General features: G+C 43.3%; 1 protein-coding gene across 3 annotated transcripts in view; it reads left to right on the top strand.

Moving 5' to 3' along the window:
- LOC149473178 (uncharacterized) overlaps positions 1-22,473 on the top strand; it is a 74,172-nt gene that overhangs the window by 583 nt on the left and 51,116 nt on the right. Inside the window, exons 2-4 of one of the 3 annotated variants that reach the window (XM_089682886.1) lie at positions 9,828-9,893; positions 17,460-18,461; positions 20,665-20,878. In XM_089682886.1, coding sequence (XP_089539012.1) covers positions 17,621-18,461; positions 20,665-20,878 — 1,055 coding nt within the window. In that variant the 5' untranslated portion in view covers positions 9,828-9,893; positions 17,460-17,620. Of the gene's footprint in view, positions 1-9,679; positions 9,769-9,827; positions 9,894-17,459; positions 18,462-20,664; positions 20,879-22,473 lie in introns of those variants that run through there. The other 2 variants (XM_089682901.1, XM_089682892.1) reach the window with 2 other exon arrangements.

The raw sequence follows: 22,473 nt of genomic DNA, 5'->3' as shown, positions 1-22,473 counted from the left end.
CCAGGTTTTTTTACCAACGCTTAACTGAAGATGCTGAGGTTAGAAGCGGATTGGATTCTATGCAGAAGGGAGCCTGATTTTGCACTCTCCAGCTTTATTATTATTATACAGGATTTATATAGCGCCAACAGCTTGCTCAGCACTTTACAATATAACGGGAAACAATACAGTTCAATACAAGAGGGTTAGGAGGGCCCTGATCCTGGGAGCTTACAATCTAAGAGTTTTAGTAAATAAACCCCACTGAGTGTTAAAAATTACTGCTTCTAGGGGCATCTGACATTTGTTTTTTCTGCCTCAAAATGCCCACGTTAGCCTATGTGTCCATGCACACATAGGAGTTTAGAGGCTTTTAGAGAAAACTCACTGCCAGTGTGTTCAGGAGCAGCAGCGTTATGGTAGAAAAATCGCTGGAAGCATGTAAACGCATCTAAACACATGTTCACACTAGTTACGTCCAGTGCTTGAGCATTCATTAATTTCAATGACCAGAACAATTTATTACTCGGCAGCACAGTGGCTAAATGGTTAGCACTTTCTGTTTGGCAGTATTAGGGTCGTTGGATCAAATCCCAACCACGGCACCACCTGCCTGGAGTTTGCATGTTCTCCCTGTGCGGGTTTCCTCCAGGTGCTCCGGTTTCCTCCCACACTCCAAAGACATGCTGGTAGATTAATTGGCTCCTGTCTAAATTGTCCCTAGTATGTAAATGCATGAATGCGAGTTAGGGACCTTAGATTGTACGCCCCTTGAGGGTTAGGGACTAATGTGAATGTACAAAATATATGTAAAGTGATGTGTACATTGATGACGCTATACAAGTACCGGAAATAAAATAAATTGTTCTGGTCAATTAAATTAATTACACCCAAGCACCTGACACCTAAATGTGTTTACACACATCAAGCGATTTTTCTGCCAAAACACTGCTGCCAGGAGGAATGTCGTTTAGGAAAGCTGGGAAACTCCCTGTGTGCATAAGGCCTTACCCTAGGTTCACCCCGAAGCATTTTCTGCAGCGTTTTGCAGAAACGCAGTACAGTCCATTTAACATGATTTCCTATGGGACATGTTCCCATCTGTGCGTTTTCACCCGATGCTTTTTTTTGGAAAGGGTCAGGAACTTTTTGGAATGCAAAAAGTTGCATTTTTGCTTCTATAGACTGCAAAAGGAAATGCTGCAGAAAAGCATGTATAGCATTTTTGATGCATTTCTTTTTAATGCGTAGTTGATGCGTTTTGTGTTTTGCATTTTAAATCTGCCTAGCAAGAAGAAAAATTAAAAAAAAAAAATGAAATAAATAACCCAGCAAAAACGCAACACAAAACGCAGTGCAGAAATGGCTCAAACGCAACCTGCATAGGTGTGATCCTAGCCTTACACCGGCACGGTCCACTGTTGTCACCATCAGGAAATCTGCACTAATGCAGGCCATAGACGGGCCGTTTATCGGCCGAATTTTCGTCCGATTAAAAAAAAAAAAAAAAATCAGTCTGCCCCATTGCCAATGCTGCCACCAATGTCCGTGAATATCAACCGATTTTTCATGTGGATGAAAATTCGGCCGATAAACAACCCATCTATGGCCTGCATAAGGCCTGGTTCACTCTGCACTAAGGCAGGTCAGGTTGTGGATGAAGTGTTTCAGTTGCATTTTTTCACATGTATTTTTTACTCATTTTAGTGCGTTTTGTGCTTTTGGGAGGTGTCTTGTCATGCGGGAGAAACCAGCAGACACATATCAAAAACACAAGTGCTGCATTTTTGATGCATTTCTATTGAAGTCTATGGAATCAAAAACGCAACCTGCTGCGGGAAAAAAAAAAAAAACAGTCCCTTTCCCATTCCAAAAACTGCATCGGTGGAAAACGCAGCGATTTATTCATTTATTTCAGGTACTTATATAGCGCCATCAATTTACGCAGCAATTCACATATATATATTGTACATTCACATCAGTCCCTAACCCTCAAGGGCTGTGCAATCTAAGGTCCCTAACTCACATTCATACACACACATACTAAGAACAATTTAGACAGGAGCCAATTAACCTACCAGCATGTCTTTGGAGTGTGGGAGAAAACCGGAGTACCCGGAGGAAACCCACACAGGCACAGGGAGAACATGCAAACTGCAGGCAGGTGGTGCCGTGGTTAGGATTCGAACCAACAACCCTAGTGCTGCCAGGCGGATAGTAACCAGATTGCAGGGGACTTCTATGCCATGTGATCTGGTGCAGGCAGATGCACTGTTTGTGACCTGTGTTTGGGGTGTCGTTAAAGTGGTTGCAATCCTTCCATGTACTCAGTGAAGCGACTGGCCTCAGGTGATACACAGATGACACAAATCTTCCTATATAAGTTGTACCAGGTTGGACCCTGTAAAAGTGATTGGACAACTCTAGAACCACTTGATCACTTCTATCGGAAAGCACTTCTACAGCTTAACACTAAGTATTTTCTGTGACGTTTTGTATACAAGTTTAAATTGGTATTTTTTGTGTATATATATATATATATATAAAAAATTTTAACAAAGAGCCTAGGGAATGACATGGCAATCGTTCCAATTTTTTATGTTACAAGGTATTTGCATAGCGGTTTTTCAAACGTAATTTTTTTACACTTTAGTGAAGCAAAAAAGCACAAGAGTTACCCAAATTTTTTTAAAATATGAAAACGGATGTTACGCTGAGTAAATAGATACCTAACATGTCATGCTTTAAAAAAAAAACTAAAAAAAAAAAAAAACTTGTGGAATGGCGACAAACTACAGTACTTAAAATTATCCATATGCGACGCTTTAAACATTTTTACAGGTTACCGGTTTAAAGTTGCAGAGGAGGTCTAGTACTATAATTATTGCTGCCACTCTAACATTTGTACCTCACATACTGCGAACACCGTTCACATAGCTGAGCATGATTTACGTATGCGTTCGCTTGTGCATGCAAACAGTGAGACGGGAGCATTTAACAAAAAAAAAAAAATTTTTTTTCTTTTTACACTGTCCCTTAATTTTTTTTTTGCCACTTTTACAAAGAATGTAAATATCCCTTGTAATAGAAATATGCATGACAGGTCCTCTTTAACCACTTGAGGATTTATCCCCCTTCCTGACCAGGCCATTTTTTGTGTTACGGCGCTGCGTTACTTTAACTGACAATTGCACAGTCATGCAACACTGCACCCAAATGAAATGCACGTCCTTTTTCCCCCCACAAATTGAGCTTGGTATTTGATCGCCTGAGTGTTTATTTTTTGCGCTATAATTATTTTTTGCGCCTAGGTGATCGCAGCTGAAGTGGGAGCGGGTACCTGTCAAATTCGGGTACCCGCTCCCCCCCCCCCTCCACAGGTGCCAATCCTTAATGATGAGCGGGGGACAAAGGCTTAAAGTGGGACTTTTTGGGTGGAGCTCCTCTTTAAAGATAAAGCAGCTGCATACTCAGCAAGTGATTACATCACAAAGTGCTTGAAATGAGGGTTTAATCACTATTGTGAAACAAGCATGTAGTTCAGGTGTTCCAACTCAAGTGTGATTTCACTGGTTGCATGCTTGCTCAATGATGTAGAAAATGGTAAAACCAGGAACAGCCAGGAAGTTAGTATTTTCAGAAAGATGACTGGTGGAGCTTTTTATGCCAGTGTACATCAGTGAGACTATTCAATGTGCATCTCTACACATAGAGAAAGGGAGAACTGGTTTGATCAAAGCTCCGCTCCCCTCTATCCTGATGTTCACACGTCCTCCCCACTGTGGATTTGTTCATATATCAACACTGGGCTGCTAATCGGATTGAGCTCCTGCAATGTCTCGTGACTGTAGTCACCAGTACTTCTATGTACTGTTCTCCTAGCTAACCCTGGTTCACTACAATATGCATCTTCTGCAAATAGGAGAAATTCTGACCTGTGGGCTAATTTAAACATTTGCAGTCATATAAGGGAGATGAACCATGTAGACCAGTCTGACCACTTTCAGGTCTCTCTGAAGAGTGCTGCAGGGTGCTTGACTGGGGTATAAACGATGCCTTGACCAAGCTGCCTGAAGCCAACCCAACCACGACCATGAATGACCAGACGTGACACCAACTGGAGTTTAAATGGCCATAGCAGCCTTTTTTTAACCAAATATAAATACCATATTAAACCTAGCAACAAATAAACATACAGACAGTATACCGGGGTCACCAAGGTCCTTGTACTTCAAGTACCTGCATATACCACCATTTTAGGCCTCCAGCCACAAAAACATTGACAAGGAGACAAGCCAGTATCACAGGAACCAGAATAATGGGAGCCATACCCAAGAGGGGGTCCCTAATCATAAAACATCCAAGGACCTTGGGCTCTGCCAGCCACCATGACAAAAAGACACAGGCTCCACAAAAGAGACCAAACTTCTAAGGGCAGGTGGGGTGCAAAGTTGGCCCGTCCAGGCTGTCTTCCAATTGAACACATCCAAGACCCTCCCAGCTCCTAAAGCCCACCTGCTCAATTTCTTTCTTCCAATCCGGTGAGTACCCCTAACCTATTTAATTTTAATCCCACAGCGACTTCTCCTTTGCATCTAGGCTTCTTTTTCCTTTACTCCAGGCCTGACTTTAAACTCGGCTTGAACTAGGTTAAAAGTATCCAGTATGGATAAGGGTGGAGGAGGCCCAAGATTCGAGAGGTTGTAGATGGCTAATCAGAAAGGGGAACTAAAGATTTCTCACCTGTCCAATCAGATCTCCCTGTGTTCAAAAAACAGCCAGACTGGATGACTGACGTGCCAATATGCATTTGCTGATTTGGGATCTCTTGCAATACCTGTGCTGGGATTTGATAAACGTGAGCAGATTTAGCACATTTATTGAATTCCTTAAAGAAGAAATTGACTACCTTCCCCCTTACCTCTTTAGCTGGGCAGTCCATATAACACACCCATGCCCAACAATCCAGTGGTGTTCTGTTTGGATCCACCATGCCACTGCTGTGTACTTGGTCCTGTGCCATCTATATCTGTGACGTTATAAGGAGGATGGCTGTCTCTTCCAGCTGGCCCTCTGATGATGTGCATGCGGTATGGGCTGTCTGTTCCAGGTTCTTCCAGCTGGCTCTCTGATGATGTGCATGCGTTATGGGCTGTCTGTTACAGGTTCTTCCAGCTGGTCCTCTGATGAGGTGCATGCGGTATGGGCTGTCTGTTCCAGGTTCTTCCAGCTGGCTCTCTGATGATGTGCATGCGTTATGGGCTGTCTGTTACAGGTTCTTCCAGCTGGTCCTCTGATGAGGTGCATGCGGTATGTTCTTCCAGCTGGTCCTCTGATGAGGTGCATGCGGTATGGGCTGTCTGTTCCAGGTTCTTCCAGCTGGCCCTCTGATGATGTGCATGCGGTATGTTCTTCCAGCTGGCCCTCTGATGTTTTGCATGTGGTATGGGCTGTCTGTTCCAGGTTCTTCCAGCTGGCCTTCTGATGTTGTGCATGTGGTATGGGCTGTCTGTTCCAGGTTCTTCCAGCTGGCCCTCTCATGATGTGCATGCGGTATGGGCTGTCTGTTCCAGGTTCTTCCAGCTGGCCCTCTCATGATGTGCATGCGGTATGGGCTGTCTCTTCCAGGTTCTTCCAGCTGGCCCTCTCATGATGTGCATGCGGTATGGGCTGTCTCTTCCAGGTTCTTCCAGCTGGCCCTCTGATGATGTGCATGCGGTATGGGCTGTCTGTTCCAGGTTCTTCCAGCTGGCCCTCTCATGATGTGCATGCGGTATGGGCTGTCTCTTCCAGGTTCTTCCAGCTGGCCCTCTCATGATGTGCATGCGGTATGGGCTGTCTCTTCCAGGTTCTTCCAGCTGGCCCTCTGATGATGTGCATGCGGTATGGGCTGTCTCTTCCAGGTTCTTCCAGCTGGCCCTCTGATGATGTGCATGCGGTATGGGCTGTCTCTTCCAGGTTCTTCCAGCTGGCCCTCTGATGTGCATGCGGTATGGGCTGTCTCTTCCAGGTTCTTCCAGCTGGCCCTCTGATGATGTGCATGCGGTATGGGCTGTCTCTTCCAGCTGGCCCTCTGATGTTGTGCATGTGGTATGGGCTGTCCCAGGTTCTTCCAGCTGGCCCTCTGATGATGTGCATGCGGTATGGGCTGTCTCTTCCAGGTTCTTCCAGCTGGCCATCTGATGATGTGCATGCGGTATGGGCTGTCTCTTCCAGCTGGCCATCTGATGATGTGCATGCGGTATGGGCTGTCTGTTCCAGGTTCTTCCAGCTGGCCCTCTGATGATGTGCATGTGGTATGGCACGTCACTGGGGCACTGGCTGCAGGTATTTGGAGGTAACAGCTGGCCCTCCTAATGACGCAGCATGGCACATGTGCAGTTGGATACCCTATGGCCCCCTGAGATGCATGTGGTGGGTATCCTAGCAGGCCTTCTTTCTGAGTTTCTTGCAGCCAGTCCCCTGATGATAGCCATGCACCACAGTGCATCATCACTGTATCATCAGTACCAGCTGCAAGTTTTAGGAAGACCATGTAAAAAAGATAAAACAGCAAGGACACAGGATAAGTAACCATAAAAAGAATTTATTGCCAGAGATAGTGTCACTCACATAATACTTGCCTGTGTCCAGCTTGGGGTGCAGGAAAAAGATGTTGCAGAACAACCAGGGGCCACATGTATCAGGCACTGGTGTACAGTGGTGTTCAGTTAGCCTCATTTACAATGGCACCAGACCCGCTAGCAGGAAATGTAAGCTGTCGTGTCTATGGCCATATACCATGCACCAATGGTGTACTTAGGTTTTGTGCTTCCCTAGGCAACACAAAAATCATCTTCCCCCATGGACACCGACCAACATCCCCCCCCCCCCCCCCGCAGAGAGAGCCTGACATTGACCAACAACACCCCTGCCCCCCACCTGTGAGACCCTTCCATTATCTCCCCCGGTGATAGAAAGAGACACCAATCTTCACAGCTCCGGACATCCCCAGGATGAGTCAGGCTCTACGTACACCATCAACTTACAGCCTCTCTCGGATCCCACCTGGTTCCCATGGCGCGCGTGTCCCTTCTTCCATCCCTTCTTCTGGGGGGAGGTGCTGCCCCCCTGAAAAATGCAGCCCTAGGCAAGTGCCTTGTTTGCCTTAGTGTAAATACACCTCTGCCATGCACCTTACAGAGTGCAACGTCACAGTTGAATGGAGTGGTCGGAGATGCATTTCCAAGGCAACACCGTCTTTCTCAATTCTCCTGAGGCTTAAGAAAGAAGGCATTGCCCTGGAAACGTGTCACAGCCCATTCAAATTTCCTGTGGCATTCTGTGAGGTGCATGATATGACTAGCTGCCAACAGCTTACATCTCCTCCTGCAACCTAAGCTGGACACAGGCAACTATCACACTAGTCATACTATCTCTGTCAATAAATTCTTTACATGCCTGTGCCTTTGCTGATTTATCTTTTTGCATGGTCTAACTGGATCAATCACAGGATCTGCTACTGAGGAGCTACTGGCTTCTCTCTCCACCTCACCCCCTTCCCTCATTGTGTTCTAGAGACAGAACATGTGTGCAGTTTTTTCTGTACATTTATATATTAAGTATTAGGAATAGACAGCCAATCCCCCAAATGATGTGCCACAGCGCATGCGTAGTAGGATACACTGCAGCCTCCTAGGATGCATGATACAGGTATTCCAGGAGGCTGTAAGAAGGAATGGTCATTCTCGCCTTGGCAGGAACCTAGGAATGGTGGGGAGAATTACCAAAAAAAAAAAAAAAAAGTAAGAATTTAAGAAAAGTAAATGGCAATTATGGGAGAGAAGTGCAGTAGGGCTGAGATGGTGGAAAAGTGGCTGGGAAAAGTGAAGTTCTTCTTTCAGTTCACATAATTCAGTACTCTCCATGAGTAAATGAATATAAACCCTGTGTAAAAGAAATGTCCTTTTCCCATAACCAAGTAATAACGTGTTACCATACCCAACAGATATAGCACCGCTCAAAGCCTCCTGCATACCATCCCACTCTCTTTGCTGCAGGTGTTGGCTCCTTCACATTCTACTCTGTCCCTCTATAGCAGTGGTCTCCAAACTGAAGCCTGAGGGCCGGATGCGGCCCTTTGCTTGCAATTATCTGGCCCTTGGGGCACTATTTCATTTACTGACACCAGTAATGGGGCACAGTTCCTCCTGATGACACCAATGGTGGGCCATAGTTTTTTAGAATAACACCAACAATGGGGCCCAATGGCACTGATGGGGCACAATTTCTATTAATGACGCCAGTGATGGGGCACAATTCCTCCCATTGATACCAATGATGAGGCACAGTTCCTCCCAATGATACCAACAATGGGGCCCAATGACACCAATGATGGGGCACAGTTCCTCCCAATGAAGCCAGTTATGGGGCACAATTCCTCCCAATGACATCAATGATAGGGCACTATTCCTCCAAATTACACTACTGATGGGGCACAATTCCTTCCAATTATATCAACGATGCAGCACTATCCCTCCCAATGACACCAATAATGGGGCACAGTTCCTCCCAAAGGAGCCAGTGATGGGGTACAGTTCCTCCCAATTTCTCACCCTGATGGGGCACAATTCCTCCCAATTACATCAATGATGCGGCACTCTCCCTCCCAATTACACCAATGATGGGACACTTTTCCTACCAATGACACCAACAATGGGGCCCAATTACACCAATGATGGAGCACAATTCCTCTCAATGACACCAAGGATGGGGCATTGTTTACTTCAACTGGTGCTGGGACATTTTCTACCCCTGATGGTCACAGCGCAGCCCCTCTAAAATCTTAATGACAGTAAACTGGCCCTTTGTTTAAAAAAAGTTTGGAGACCCCTGCTCTACAGCAATACAAAGCCCTTGCAACACTCTGTGTGTATCAACTACATCTCAAAGTGTACGTAAAAGCTTTGGCTGCAGTCACTGCCAGTTGGCCACACCCTCTAATGCGTTTCACCCTGATTAGGCTTGATCAGGGCAAAGCGCGTCAGTGGGGTATGGCCAATGGGTACGGACTGTAGCTGAAGCTTTTACTTTCACTCTGAGATGTGGCTGATACACAGAGTGTAGGCCAGAACTTTGCATCAATACACTTTATGGTTGATTTACTAAAACTGTAAAGTGCAAAATCTGGTGCAGCTTCCAGGTTTTTTTTTTTTTTCAGCGCTGATTTGACCAAGCTGAAGTTAGAAGCTGATTGGCTACCATGCACAGCTGCACCTGACTTTGCACTCTCCAGTTTTAGTAAATCAACCTCTGTGTGTCATACAAAATAAAAAGGTATTACCTGTTCAACCGCACCATCCACATCAACATCATGCCTTTCTTAACAAGAGCGACCCCTACTGACTGGAGGTTGTAACTATTGGCCATTGAAATAAAACGGAGAAAAGCACTCATCATATCTGAGTCCAGTGGCCTTATCTACACTTTTATATGAAGCCCTAAACTATAGATATATACTTTTTGCTTTACTTTTTGTTTCTCTTTGGCCAAACTGAGAAGAGACAGCTGTGGATTTCACAATATTTCTTAACTGTCGTAGATGATTGTGGCGTATTTGTGTAATTATAGAAAGTGATTTCTTATTACAAAAACAGCGACGATTGGTACAGATGCTGTGAATCATCTCTGCCATTGAGTCATCAGAACTACGCTACTTGTGTCTTGTGTTTAACTGAGTGAAAAAGAGAAGTCTTTGACCTCTTCTTCCCCGTCCACGCACTCCTCTCCGTTCCTGAAGGTCTGGTTACGGTTAGTTTGACAATTCTTCTTTCCATCATCTCATGGTTTTTCTTTCCTTCTGTCTTTAGTTTGTGACTTCTTCCAGTGTTGGACGCCAGGATTGGCAGGAGCTGAGCGCAGATGGCCCTATGTGTGTATGTCTTCATCTTGCTGTTTATTGTCACTTGCATCTGTCTGTATATTCTTAAAGGGATAATAGGGATTAATGACTCAAACTGGAGAATGCAAAACATGGTGCATAGAAACCAATCAGCTTCCAGGTTTTAATCTCAAAGCTTAATTGAACAAATTGAAGTTAGAAGCTGATTGGCTGCCATGCGCAGCTGCACCAGATTCCAAGCGCACCGGTTCTAGTAAATCTTCACCAATGTCACAAAGAGAAGAGCTCTTTTCGGCATGCAGCACTTCACTAAATAGGTTAAAGAGGAGCTTTTTTTTTTTTTTTTTTTTTTTTTATTGACGTGTATTAAACTCAAAACCAAAAATGTAATATATTGCAGCTTTACAGTCCTTAGATGTGGTGGCTGCACTAGTTTTCTTTTTTTAGGCTTTTTTTCGCTCTGTTTTCAATAGGTAATCTGGCCAGTACCTCACCTCCTATATTGGGGGCCAGGGGAGGCACCTTTGGACAGCAGCATTGTTAATCTGTTAGAGGGGGAGTGTACTAGAAGATTTAAATACACTAGCAAATTGAAGCCAAACTGCAGTTACAGCAATAGGTTTTTCTTTTGAGTTAAAGGTTTTACATGAATAAATAAAAGCTGATTTTAAGCACCCCTATCAGTAATAAATGGTTTGTTTCAACCCTCTAACTGCTACATTTGCAGGAGAGCTTGTTCTGTTGTAAAACAGACCTACTGGCTGGATCATCGGGTGAAAATAAAGGAAAGAGACTAAAAAAAGAAAACTAATGCAGTCACCACATCTAAGAATTGGTAAACTGCAATATTATAAATTTTACTTTTGGGATTAATACCGCTTTAACCCTCCTTACCCATTATGCAGGATTATCCTTGATCCACAGTTAATCCAGCTTTGTCCTTCTGCGATCGGCTGCTTAGGTGCCACAGCCTGGGTCCCATTTCGTCATCTTCTTCTCTGATGCCATCAGGAGTCTGGCACTTTATTGGTGGCCCTGATGGCAAACGCCAGTTTCATCGACTAGCTGTTGTGTCACCCTGTTCCTGTAGTCTCCTGGGATATGTAACTTGGACCATGGTGAGAATGGCAGCCAGTGGGTGGGGTAACTAAAAAATATTCTAAAAGGTAAACAAACCAAACAAAGATTTTTGCAGTTTTTGATTTTGATGGGAGGAAGGAAGGGAAGGAGTGCAATGATGCCTAGTGCATCTAGTGAGTGAAGGTCCCCTTTAAGTAAAATACTTCCTTTGCTTTCAGAGCCTCTGTCACAATAGCAAATCTTTTTGAATTTTTTTTTTTTTGGAATCCTAATTTTTTCTGAATTATCTGAACTTTTATATGTCACTAAATACTTTATATTTAATTTAAATAATTTTTTTGCACATTATTATTTTTTTATTTATATATTATATTTTTTTGTCTAGTTGTACTTGTGAATTAGTAGCGCTGCACTTTTGTGTTTTGTAACCGAATCTGTCATTGGCGACAACGCACCAGCAACAGGGTCATCACCTGTTTCTAAAGAGTCGCTCCCTAGTTAGCTGGGCCAGCAAGGCGTTTCTCCAGTGCTGCTCTCATGCTTGTTAAAACACTATATCATCATTTTTCTTGCCAGCAATGGAGCACTGACCTAGGAGCAGGTAGGTGTTCTATTTAGCGATCCTGTTGCTGGTGAGTGTTCACCGGGGACAAGATCGCCACTCTGACATGGGATGCAGTGCTTATATTTCTCTGGGTGAAGCCTTTCTGGATAAATATATGCGGCATCTAGATTAGTGCTTTACTGCTTCATATAATATATTAGGGCTCATTCATACGATCGTACATGACCGCACATCACCATATCAGCACTTCTTCGGCAGGTACGACCTGGTCTTTACATTCAGCTTCAGCCAATCAGCCTGCACAAATCAATGACAGGCTGTGAATCTTTGCAGCTGTCTGCGTGTAATTGCACATGGACCATTTACCTGTGGTTAAGGACAGATGAGCTGTCCTCAACAGTCTGCATAGCGATTACTGTCTGGCACTGCCGAGGGAAGCTGAAGGACAGAGATGGTGCCAGTATACATCCCTCTCTGTGTCAGTCCATGCAGAGCTGTGACCTTTGGACACAGGGAGAGACTGAGCCACTGCCAGATGCACTACAGTCCGTAGTCGCTCGTGGAATCCAGAGTGAGCAAATGTCCAGCTGGAGGGAACACTGTGTCATTGGGTCTGGTGAGAGGGCCTTCCACTCAGTACTTGCTACCACTGCTATAGATTGGGCCATTAGGAACTGTCTATCCTGTAGCTTTAATATTTCCTGCATGCCTTACTGATGGCCGCAGTGCGCACCAACAAGCTCCAACATTTTAGCCGGTTAAGGGATCATGTACACTGCAGCTGCTAAACTCACGTTTAGGAGCTGTTCAGCATTTTTTTCAGCAGCCCCTGAACTCTCCCTAATGTTTTCCGTGTCCATGTACACATCGTCGTTTACAGGCAGTTGAGTTTACAGTCGTTTTTTTGAACGCAGAAAACTTGCGTTCAGGAGTATATTTTATCAGCGTTTCAAACGCAAAACGCTTGTAAACGCGGCTAACCGTGTTTATAGGCGTTTGAAATTTTTTTTTAACTCTCATTTCCAGATGATGTCCAGAGCCCTTTTTCATCATGAAAAATGCATGCAAAGCGTTTTCTTGGTACTCAAATGGACCCGGAACACCATACGTTGAGGTTTTGCATGCAAAAAAATATGTTAGACACTGCTGCAATAATTTCTGCACAGAAATGAGCTGGAACACATCCAAACACCACAAAAAATAGACAGTTAATCTCAACAAATACTGCTCTCTCTGCTTCTGTTCTCTCTATTTCTCTCAAAATGTCTGAAATAGTTAATTTTTTACTGTTTTTCAGTGCATTCTGGGCATTTGGGAAGGTCTCCTGAGGTTATCTTTAAAAAACACTTCTAAATGCAAGCACTCATAAACGTGCTATGCAAACGCAGCTAAACAGATGTTTTTTAACCTACGTTTTCCAGCAGTCAGTCTCCATTGTTCAGAAGTGTCCCGTGTACATGGAGCCTAATGCAGGCCATAGATGGGGAGAAAACCGGCCGATTTTTCTCTAAAAAAATGAAAAATCGGTTGTTCAAGCGACCGACGTTACCAGGAATGGTAAAAAAAAAAATCGGCCGATTTTCATCCCGTCTACAGCCGGCAAAAAGTGTCCCTGCAGAGAGCTCCGCTATTTCTTTGACAGTTCTCTGACATTTATAGCGGCTGCAACAATGTATCTATTTGTATCCATTTTGGATACAGATGTTTTTCTTCTTCCTCCTCTTCCTCTCCCATAATTGCCACGAAAATCAGCCGATCTTTTTCCAACTTTACCGATAAAAAAAAATCTGCCAAAATACCGAAAAAAGGCCGAACAATTAACCCACTAACGATCCGAAAATCAGCCGATTTTAGACCCATCTATGGCCTGCATTAGAACTAAAGACTGCCTATAATTGTAATTGCCCTAAGGCCTTAGCCCGTTTCTAGTTAAAGTGGTACCACACCCCTGTCAATTCATTTGACTGCACTCAAAATTCAGCTTAGAATTATAATAATTCTTGCTGCATTTAGAGTTTATAAACTTTGTTTACTGCTGTTTTGTTAAATGATATATTGATTCTGGCTAATAATATAGAAGCTAATTTTTTCCTTTTTTACTTGATTATAGTTTTTACCTTGTTTAGCAAACTGTCCTAACTTGCCTGATGTGTGTTCAGTTCTGTTTAAACTTCCATTTATTCTAATCCGTTTTACTAGATTAAGGGTTACCCCTAAACGGGTGTGTGTTTATTTATTGGCAATACCCCCCAGCCAGGCGAAAGGTGTTTTACACTTGTCTTGTTACTTTTGTACGCAGTGATTTTATTCAACCAGGTGTGTCAGAGAGGCTGACGTTGTTCTTGAAGTGACGCGCAGAATAGGGAACTCAAAATTACCAAGCGGCTCCTTTGGGGGTGGTGCTAAACACTTAATCGCTCCTTGAGCAACTACACTATATTGCCAAAAGTATTGAAACTCCCCTCCAAATCATTGGATTCAGGTGTTCCAATCACTTCCATGGACACAGGTGTATCACATCAAGCACCTAGGCATGCAGACTGCTTCTACAAACATTTGTGAAAGAATGAGTTGCTCTCAGGAGCTCAGTGAATTCAAGCGTGGTACCGTGAAATGTCCTTGCTACTAAATATTCCACGGTCAACTGTTAGTGGTATTATAACAAAGCGGAAGCAATTGGGAACAACAGCAACTCAGCCACCAAGTGGTAGGCCATGTAAAATGTCAGGGCGGGGTCAGCGCATGCTGAAGCGCACAGTGCGCAGAGGTCGCCAACTGTCTGCCAATAGCTAAAGACCTCCAAACTTCATGTGACCTTCAGATTAGCACAACACCAGTGCGTAGAGACCTTCACGGAATGGGTTTCCATGGCTGAGCAGCTGCATCCAAGCCTTACACCACCAAGTACAATGCAAAGCATCGGATGCAGTGGTGTAAAGCACGCCGCCACTGGACTCTAGAGCAGTGGAGACATGTTCTCTGGAGTGACAAATCATGCTTCTCTGTCTGGAAATCCGATGGACGTGTCTGGGTTTGGCAGTTGCCTTTAGAACGGTACTTGCCTAACTGCATTGTGCCAAGTTTGGTAGAGGGGGGATTATGGTGTGGGGTTGTATTTCAGGGGTTGGACTTGGCCCCTTTCTTCCAATGATGGGAACCCTTAAGGCGTTGGCATACCAAGACATTTTGGACAATTTCATGCTCCCAACTTTGTGGGAACAGTTTGGGGATGGCCCCTTCCTGTTCCAACATGACTGCGCACCAGTGCATAAAGCAAAGTCCATAAAGACATGGATGAGTGAGTTTGGAGTAGAGGAACTTGACTGACCTGCACAGAGTCCTGACCTCAACCCCATAGAACATCTTTGGCATGAATTAGAGCGGAGACTGCGAGCCAGGCCTTCTCGTCCGACATCAGTGCCTGACCTCACAAATGTGCTTCTGGAAGAATAGTCAAACCTTCCCATAGACACCCTCCTAAACCTTGTGGACAGCCTTCCCAGAAGAGTTGAAGCTGTTATAGCTGCAAAGGGCGGGGCCAACTCAATATTGAACCCTATGGACTAAGACTGGGAGCCATTAAAGTTCATGTGCGTGTAAAGGCAGGCCGAACAATACTTTTGGCAATATAGAGTGTATATAAACAGCTGCAGACAGTGTCAGCCTGTCAATGATTTGTACAGCAGGAGAATGTAAATTCTGGCCCCATGTGATGATGATCTGGGTGATGTACAGCTATGAATGGTCATGTGGACGAGCCCATCATACATTTGCTTTAATGCTTCCTATAATATATGAATACATTTTCATTTAAGAAATACTTTGCAGAGCAGACCATAGTATAGATTAAAGTCATACACAAAAAAATCTTTAGTACCCATTCAGATTCAGCATTTCATTGGTTTAAAGCAGCCAAAAATAAATAAAACAGCTGATGGGTTGCATTGGGTTACTGAGATTTGAACATTGTGTTTTACCAAAGGTTGAATACACAGTTGAAATAAGTATAAGGGAATTGTTTAACCTGTAACAGGGTTTGTAATTCTGTTCAGCCAGACTTATGATCCAGATAGTCCAGCCAGACTGAACAGGAATGAAGATGCCTCCACCATACCTTACCATACCATTATTAATATAATGAATCTAAAGCATAAATATTTTGATTTATTGGCCATTGTAAGGACTGGGGATGGAGAGGTGACACAGGAAGCTGCAATGCTCAGCCAAGAAACTGCATACATGGTGTATTGAGTTGTTTGCCTGGAACTCTGATTTAATCAGAGGTGAACTTCTAATAGCATTGCATTCATTAAAAAGGACTCTTACCTGTTCAAGGATCCAGCACCATCCTCCACTGGGCTAGTTCTTCACTATCCTCAGTTTCAGCATCCTAACTGTGGACAGCCGGCTAAGTGGCTGACGGCTTCACTGCTGGCTACCCATTGCTCATGTGTGAGCCACATTACGCTTTGTGAATGGTCCTGCAATCTTCTGGGACCTGTGCTGTGTCTCAGAAGACTGCGGGGGGGGGAACTTCTACTTGGATCACCTAGGCGATCCCAGCAGAAGTGGGAACGGGTACCTGTCAAAGCCTGCCCCCCTCCAAAATTACATGGGAGGATTTCTTAAAGTAGAACTCAACCTTTTGGGTAGAGCTTTGCTTTAAACTGTATGTATAGCAAGACATTTTTAGATAGGAAACCCCTATCAAAGTATTTTTTTTTTTTTTTTGTTTTTGTTTTTGCTCACTGTGTCCTGTTAGGGAGATTTTCCTTCACTTCCTGTCCTGGAGATGCAACAGGAAATGAAAGGAAAACATACCAAAATTAGGGTAGTTCCCATCTTCAGCCACTATTACTGAGACATCTCAATCAACAGCCTTAAATCTGAACAAAAGTAAAAATGCTCCCTTGCAGTCTTAGGTCTAGGGCAGGGGTCTCCAGACTTTTCAAGCAAAGGGCCAGTTTACTGTCTTTCAGACTTTCGGGGGGTCAGATTGTGGCCAGTGGACGTAGAAAATGTTCCAGGCTCAGCATCAATGAAAATAAACATGGCCTTGGGGTTGGTGGTCAGTAGAAGGAGGAGGAGTAGTGCCCTATCATTTGTATTAGTGAGAGGAATAGTACCCCATAATTGGTATCAAGGAAAGAAATAGTGCCCCATTGTTGGTGTAAGTGGAAGAAATAGTGCCCCATTGTTGGTGTAAGTGGAAGAAATAGTGTCCCATCACTGATATTAGTGGAAGGAATGGTGCCCCATCATTAATGTCAGTGGCAGGAATTATGCCCCAATGTTGGTGTCAGTGGGAGGAATAGTGCCTCATATCACTGGGAGGAATAGTACTCCAAGGGCCGGATAAAGGCTAGTAAAGGGCCGCATCTGGCCCATAGGCCGCAGTTTGGAGACCACTGGTCTAGGGGATTTTGAAAAGCACTTTTACTTACCCAATCCTCCATTCCTTTAAGTTCCTCTATGCAACTAGACTGGTGCCAACAGCCTCATCTCCCCCATGCTCCAGAGGACTACGGTCCTCTAATGTCATCAAGACCACCACAGAGCCCATAGCCCTACATTGGATGCTGAGGGACAGTCCACCACTGGAGCATGGGGGAGCACCATCGGATAGAGAGTGAAGAATTGAGTAAGTAAAAGTGACAAAGATATGAGACTATCAGTGTTCTGTTTATCCTTTCACTGTCCAGTCATGGGTTAGGGGAGGGTCAAGACCTGTGTTACTTCACTGAACCAGGAAAAAAAAATTAGATCTTCAAACTGAGCTCTACTGTTTGGCAGAGCTGTATAAACCTCAGGAAAGGATGGACAGAAATAAAAATCCTTTGGCAGGTAAAACAGCCCCATATATTTTTCTTGTGTGAATTTAGCTGTTGCCTGGAGTTCAGCTTTAATAAGATTTTGTATATTCTCTTGTAGAATAAACTCATGTTTCTTTTTTAGATTCCCAATATGGCGAAGCAGATGTCTTAGAACACTTTCTCCGAACATTTGTTCATGCTGCTGTGTTTCCATATTCCATTGGCTCCAACCTTTTTAAAACTGTTTGTCACCATTAATCAGAACAAGTAAAAACCTTGACCCTTCAGAAAAGAGATATCAATATGGTAGCCTCAAAGTTTTCAGTAATATGGTTATTATGGACATTGTTAACAGTTAAATCCCAAAACCTTATTAAGAACCTCAAGGAAGTAAACTTGGAAGGTCAGCTCCTAATTAGCGAAGTGAATCCTGATAACCCAGGTCATGACACAGCTGAATTTATTGAACTTCGTCACACTAGTGGTCAGAATGTTTCCCTCGATGGCTACACATTGGTCTTGTACAACGGAAAGACAAACACGGCCTACAAAGTGTTCAACTTAATGGGATATTCCACAGATAGGAAAGGTTTTTTCTTAATTGGGTCATTGGCAGTCAAACCCACCATTGTTCTACCATCCAACACCATCCAGAATGGACCTGATGCCATAGCTCTTTATTTTGGGAAGGGACCTTACAAAGAGTCAATGCAAGTTACTAGAGATGGATTAGTTGATGTGCTTGTGCATAAGTCTAAGAGCACTGACCAAGCCGATGGTCTTCTAAGCATCCTCACACCAGGGATGGAGGCTTTCCTGGAAGATGCAAATTTTCATTCTGCTGATGAATCGATTGGGAGGTGCCTGGACATAGGAGGCCAATGGACTTTTCACTTGACACATCTCTCCCCAGGCAGTGAGAATCACTGTAAGGGCTTTCCATTCATGGTCAATGAGGTATCCTCACCTTATGCTGAAGATCTATATGTAGAGATCCGTGGACCACCAACTACTTCACTCTCTGGATCAACTATAGCGTTTATTAGTGCGATGGACCAGCAAGTCTATTTTTCTACAGACATCAGGGGTCAAACAGATCCCAGTGGGTTGTTTTTGCTTGTGAATGAAAAGCACGACAATCGAGGTAACTTCTGGGCTAATGAGAAAAAACCTATAACATTCAAACAGATTCTTCGGTATTGTAACCAGGGCTTGAAAATTGACTGAAAAATTGGACATACAGTTGCAAGAAAAAGTATGTGAACCCCTTGGGATTACGTGGAGTTTTGCATGAATTGGGCATAAAATGTGCTCTGAACGTCATCTAAGTCACAACAATAGAAGAACACAGTCTGCTGAACATAATACTACACAAACATTAGATGTTGCCATGGTTTAATTGCACATAACATGTAAACATTCACAGTGCAGGGAGGAAAAAGTATGTGAACCTTTGGACTTAATAACTGGTTGACTCTCCTTTGGCAGCAATAACTTCAACCAAACGTTTCCTGTAGTTGCAGATCAGACCTGCACAACGATCTGGAGTAATTTTGGACCACTCCTCTTCACAAAACTGTTTCAGTGTAGCAATATTCTTGGGATGTCTGGTGTGAATCGCTCTCTTAAGGTCATGCCACAGCATTTCAATCGGGTTGAGGTCAGGACTCTGACTGGGCCACTCCAGAAGGCGTATTCTGTGCTGTTGCAGCCATTGTTTTGTTGAATTACTTGTATGCTTTGGGTCATTGTCCTGTTGCATCACCCATCCTCTGCGGAGCTTCAGTTGGCGGACAGATGGTCGTACATTTTCCTGCAAAATGTCTTGATAAACTCTGGAATTCATTTTCCCATCAATGACAACAATCCGTCCAGGCCCTGAGGCAGCAAAGCAGCCCCAAACCATTATGCTCCCTCCGCCATGTTTTACAGTGGGGATGAGGTTTTGATGTTGGTGTGCTGTGCCTTTTTTTCTCCAAACATAGTGTTGTGTGTTCTTCCAAACAACTCAATCTTGGTTTCATCTGTCCACAGTATATTTTGCCAGTAGTGCTGTGGAACACCCAGGTGCTCTTTTGCAAACTTCAAACGTGCTGCAATATTCTTTTTGGACAGCAATGGCTTGCTCCGTGGTGTCCTCTCATGTACTCCATTCTTGTTTAATGTTTTCCTTATTGTAGATGTGTCAACAAAAATGTTAGCATGTGCCAGAGATTTCTGTAGGTCTTTAGCTGACACTCTGGGATTCTTCTTTACCTCATTCAGCATTCTGCGCTGTGCTCTTGCAGTAATTTTTACAGAACGGCCACGCCTAGGGAGAGTAGCAACAGTACTAAACGTTCTCCATTTGTAGACAGTCTGTCTTACCATGGACACATGAACATCAAGGCTTTTGGAGATACTTTTGTAACCCTTTTCAGCTTCATGCAAGTCAACAATTGATCGTAGGTCTTCTGAGAGCTCTTTTCTGTGAGGCATGGTTCACATCACACAGTGCTACTTGAAACCAGTAAACCCAAAACAGGTGTGTGTTTTTCAAGGGCAGGACAGCTGTCAGCAACACATCCATTATCATCACACTGACTGGAGTCAAGGTTGGCTCATTCTTAGCTCCAATTAGCTCTGGGAGAAGTCATTAAGCTAGGGCCTCACATACTTTTTCCTCCCTGCACTGTGAATGTTTACATGTTATGTGCAATTAAACCATGGCAACATCTAATGTTTGTGTAGTATTATGTTCAGCAGACTGTGTTCTTCTATTGTTGTGACTTAGATGACGTTCAGAGCACATTTTATGCCTAATTCATGCAAAACTCCACGTAATCCCAAGGGGTTCACATACTTTTTCTTGCAACTGTAGGATCATATAAATTGCTGTTGGCAATTTAGAAATGTTCCTCTGTTTCTTTTGTTTAAAATGTACCTGAGGCCCTGCTTTGTAGCTGCAGGCAGAGGGGAACAAATTATCCCGAAAGTTCATGGCAGAGCCACTAATATTGAGTTGTAGTTTGTTTCTGTTAGATTAATAGATTTTAAAGCATGTTCTTTGTGTTTTATATTGGAAGGCTGTCAAGTAGTTAAGAGGATAAGCAGGAAAAGATGAGTTGTTACTTCAGTGCATCTGCTGTGAATTTTGAAGATTAATTTCTCAACAGTGCCTGCAGCTACATAGGTCAATGATGGCTTGATGTAAAGCTTATTTCCTGCAAATTAAGAATATGTAAATATTTTAGTACCTATTGCCTGGTCACAGGTTCAGTTCTGTCACCATATATATTTTTCATTTCTGAGGTGCTCTGGTATTCATTTTTACCCATTGTCATCTTTGTTTTTCCTTTTTCCCAAAGCTCAGCAGACTCTTCCCAGCAATGCCCACCTTTTAAAAAAGGGAGGTGGTGCTGTAGCACTGTATTTGTGGAAGAATAGTGAAGTTTTGCAGAAGAATCGGTATACCACCAGTGGTTTAATGAATGCTTTAGTATACGGTGATTATGAAGACATGGGACTGCATCCCCTTCAGGACCTAACCACAGGCAATAATATAATTTACTGGCATACATGGTGAGAAAAAAAAAACTGTTGTCTCCTTTAATGTAAATGCAATTCTAAATCTAAAAACAAAAATGTAATATGTTACACCTTACCAGTCCCACCACATTCAAATTTTTTTTTTTAAATTGGTATCGGTGTCAGTTAGTGTCAGTGTGTTTTTAAGTAAAAAAAACAAAATGTGCACTATTGTTGGGCTGTAGTGCAGGTACAAATAACATACACGTATATAGTATCGCTCCAATCGTCAAGTGCTGGAAAATTTATTTTGGGTTGTTTTTTTGGTGCTAGGTCATGGTAGTAACAAGACACACACAACTAAATTGAAAAAAAATATATATTTTTTTTACTATTTTGGACCAGTTTTCCTTTGATATAAAAAAAAAATCAGAAGATATCCATTACCATTTACCACCAAATGAAAGACCAATTTGTCCTGAAAAAAACAAGGTATAATTCACCTGCATGTACAAAGTAGTTGTGATGATATGTACGGTTTTACTAACAAATGCTAAAGTTGTAAAATTTTACTTCGGCTTTAAGATTTGGTTTTACCCTTAGGCATGAAGGGGTTAATTGAACAAGCTGATGTTAAATTGATTGGCTACCTGCATAGCTGCACCAGATTATAAATGCTCAAGGTTTAGTAAATCCTCCCAATGTGGTTCCTTTTAGTTCAGCCTACTATTCCCAATGCATATGTTCCTGCAAAGTGGCTGGAAGTGTAAATGAGTTCCACCACCTGGAACTGAACGTAATGAGAGCGAGAGAATGTGACCAGCATACCAAGGATCACCAAAATGGGTCCAAAGCTTTATTCTGCGATCACATTATTGTAACGTTTCAGAGCCTCGCAACACCAATGTATCGTCACATGACTGATGAAGGGATCCTGCGAGACTCTGAAATGTTGCTTTTTGTACAATATTGTGAATATCTGAATAAAGCTTTGGACCGGTTGTGGAGATCCATGGGGTGCTGGTGACATTCTCTCACTCTGCTTTTAGTTCAGCTTACAAAGACAAGGACACTGTATTTCTTGTACAAACAAACGGCAATTTCTACACTTGCTGAAAATGTTCTTAGCCTGAAAAAATTAAAATAATGCAGCCACCACATCTAAGGACTGGTAAGCTGCAATATAGTATTCTTCTTGGGGTTTAGTTATACTTCACAATTCAAATGTGCATCTCCTCTCGTCAGCTCTTCTTTCCTTTCTTTCCTTGCATTTTTTCTTTCCTTCTCTCTCTTCTTTTTTTTTTTCCTCTCTTCTTTCCATCCCCATCTCCACCCTTCCTTCTTTTCTCGTATTACCTTCAGTTCTTTCTGTGATGTTATCCTCTGGTAAACTTTGCTTCGTTCCCCTCTGCATTCCAGTAGATCTCTACACTGCTGTTGCTCAACTCCAGTACCCTCTGCCTTGCACCCCTCCATCACCTAGATGACATGCTTCTGTTCCCCCATCCACCCCTGAAAACACCCTCACCGCCTTTGATAATGTATTATGCTCCTGGCCAGGGCTGCTGTTAGAAACCACGGGGCCCCATACAGCCAACCTGAGAGCCCCCCCGAAAAGAAACAGAGTTTACTATGCTGCTTTTTTGAAT

Source organism: Staurois parvus, unplaced genomic scaffold (genome assembly GCF_062004578.1).
Source record: "Staurois parvus isolate SC_StPar_1 unplaced genomic scaffold, SC_StPar_1.0 ptg000018l, whole genome shotgun sequence".
In the NCBI taxonomy this organism is placed as follows: domain Eukaryota; kingdom Metazoa; phylum Chordata; class Amphibia; order Anura; family Ranidae; genus Staurois; species Staurois parvus.
The sequence above is the reverse complement of the archived record's forward strand: the minus strand, read 5'-3'. Positions and strand labels throughout refer to the sequence as shown.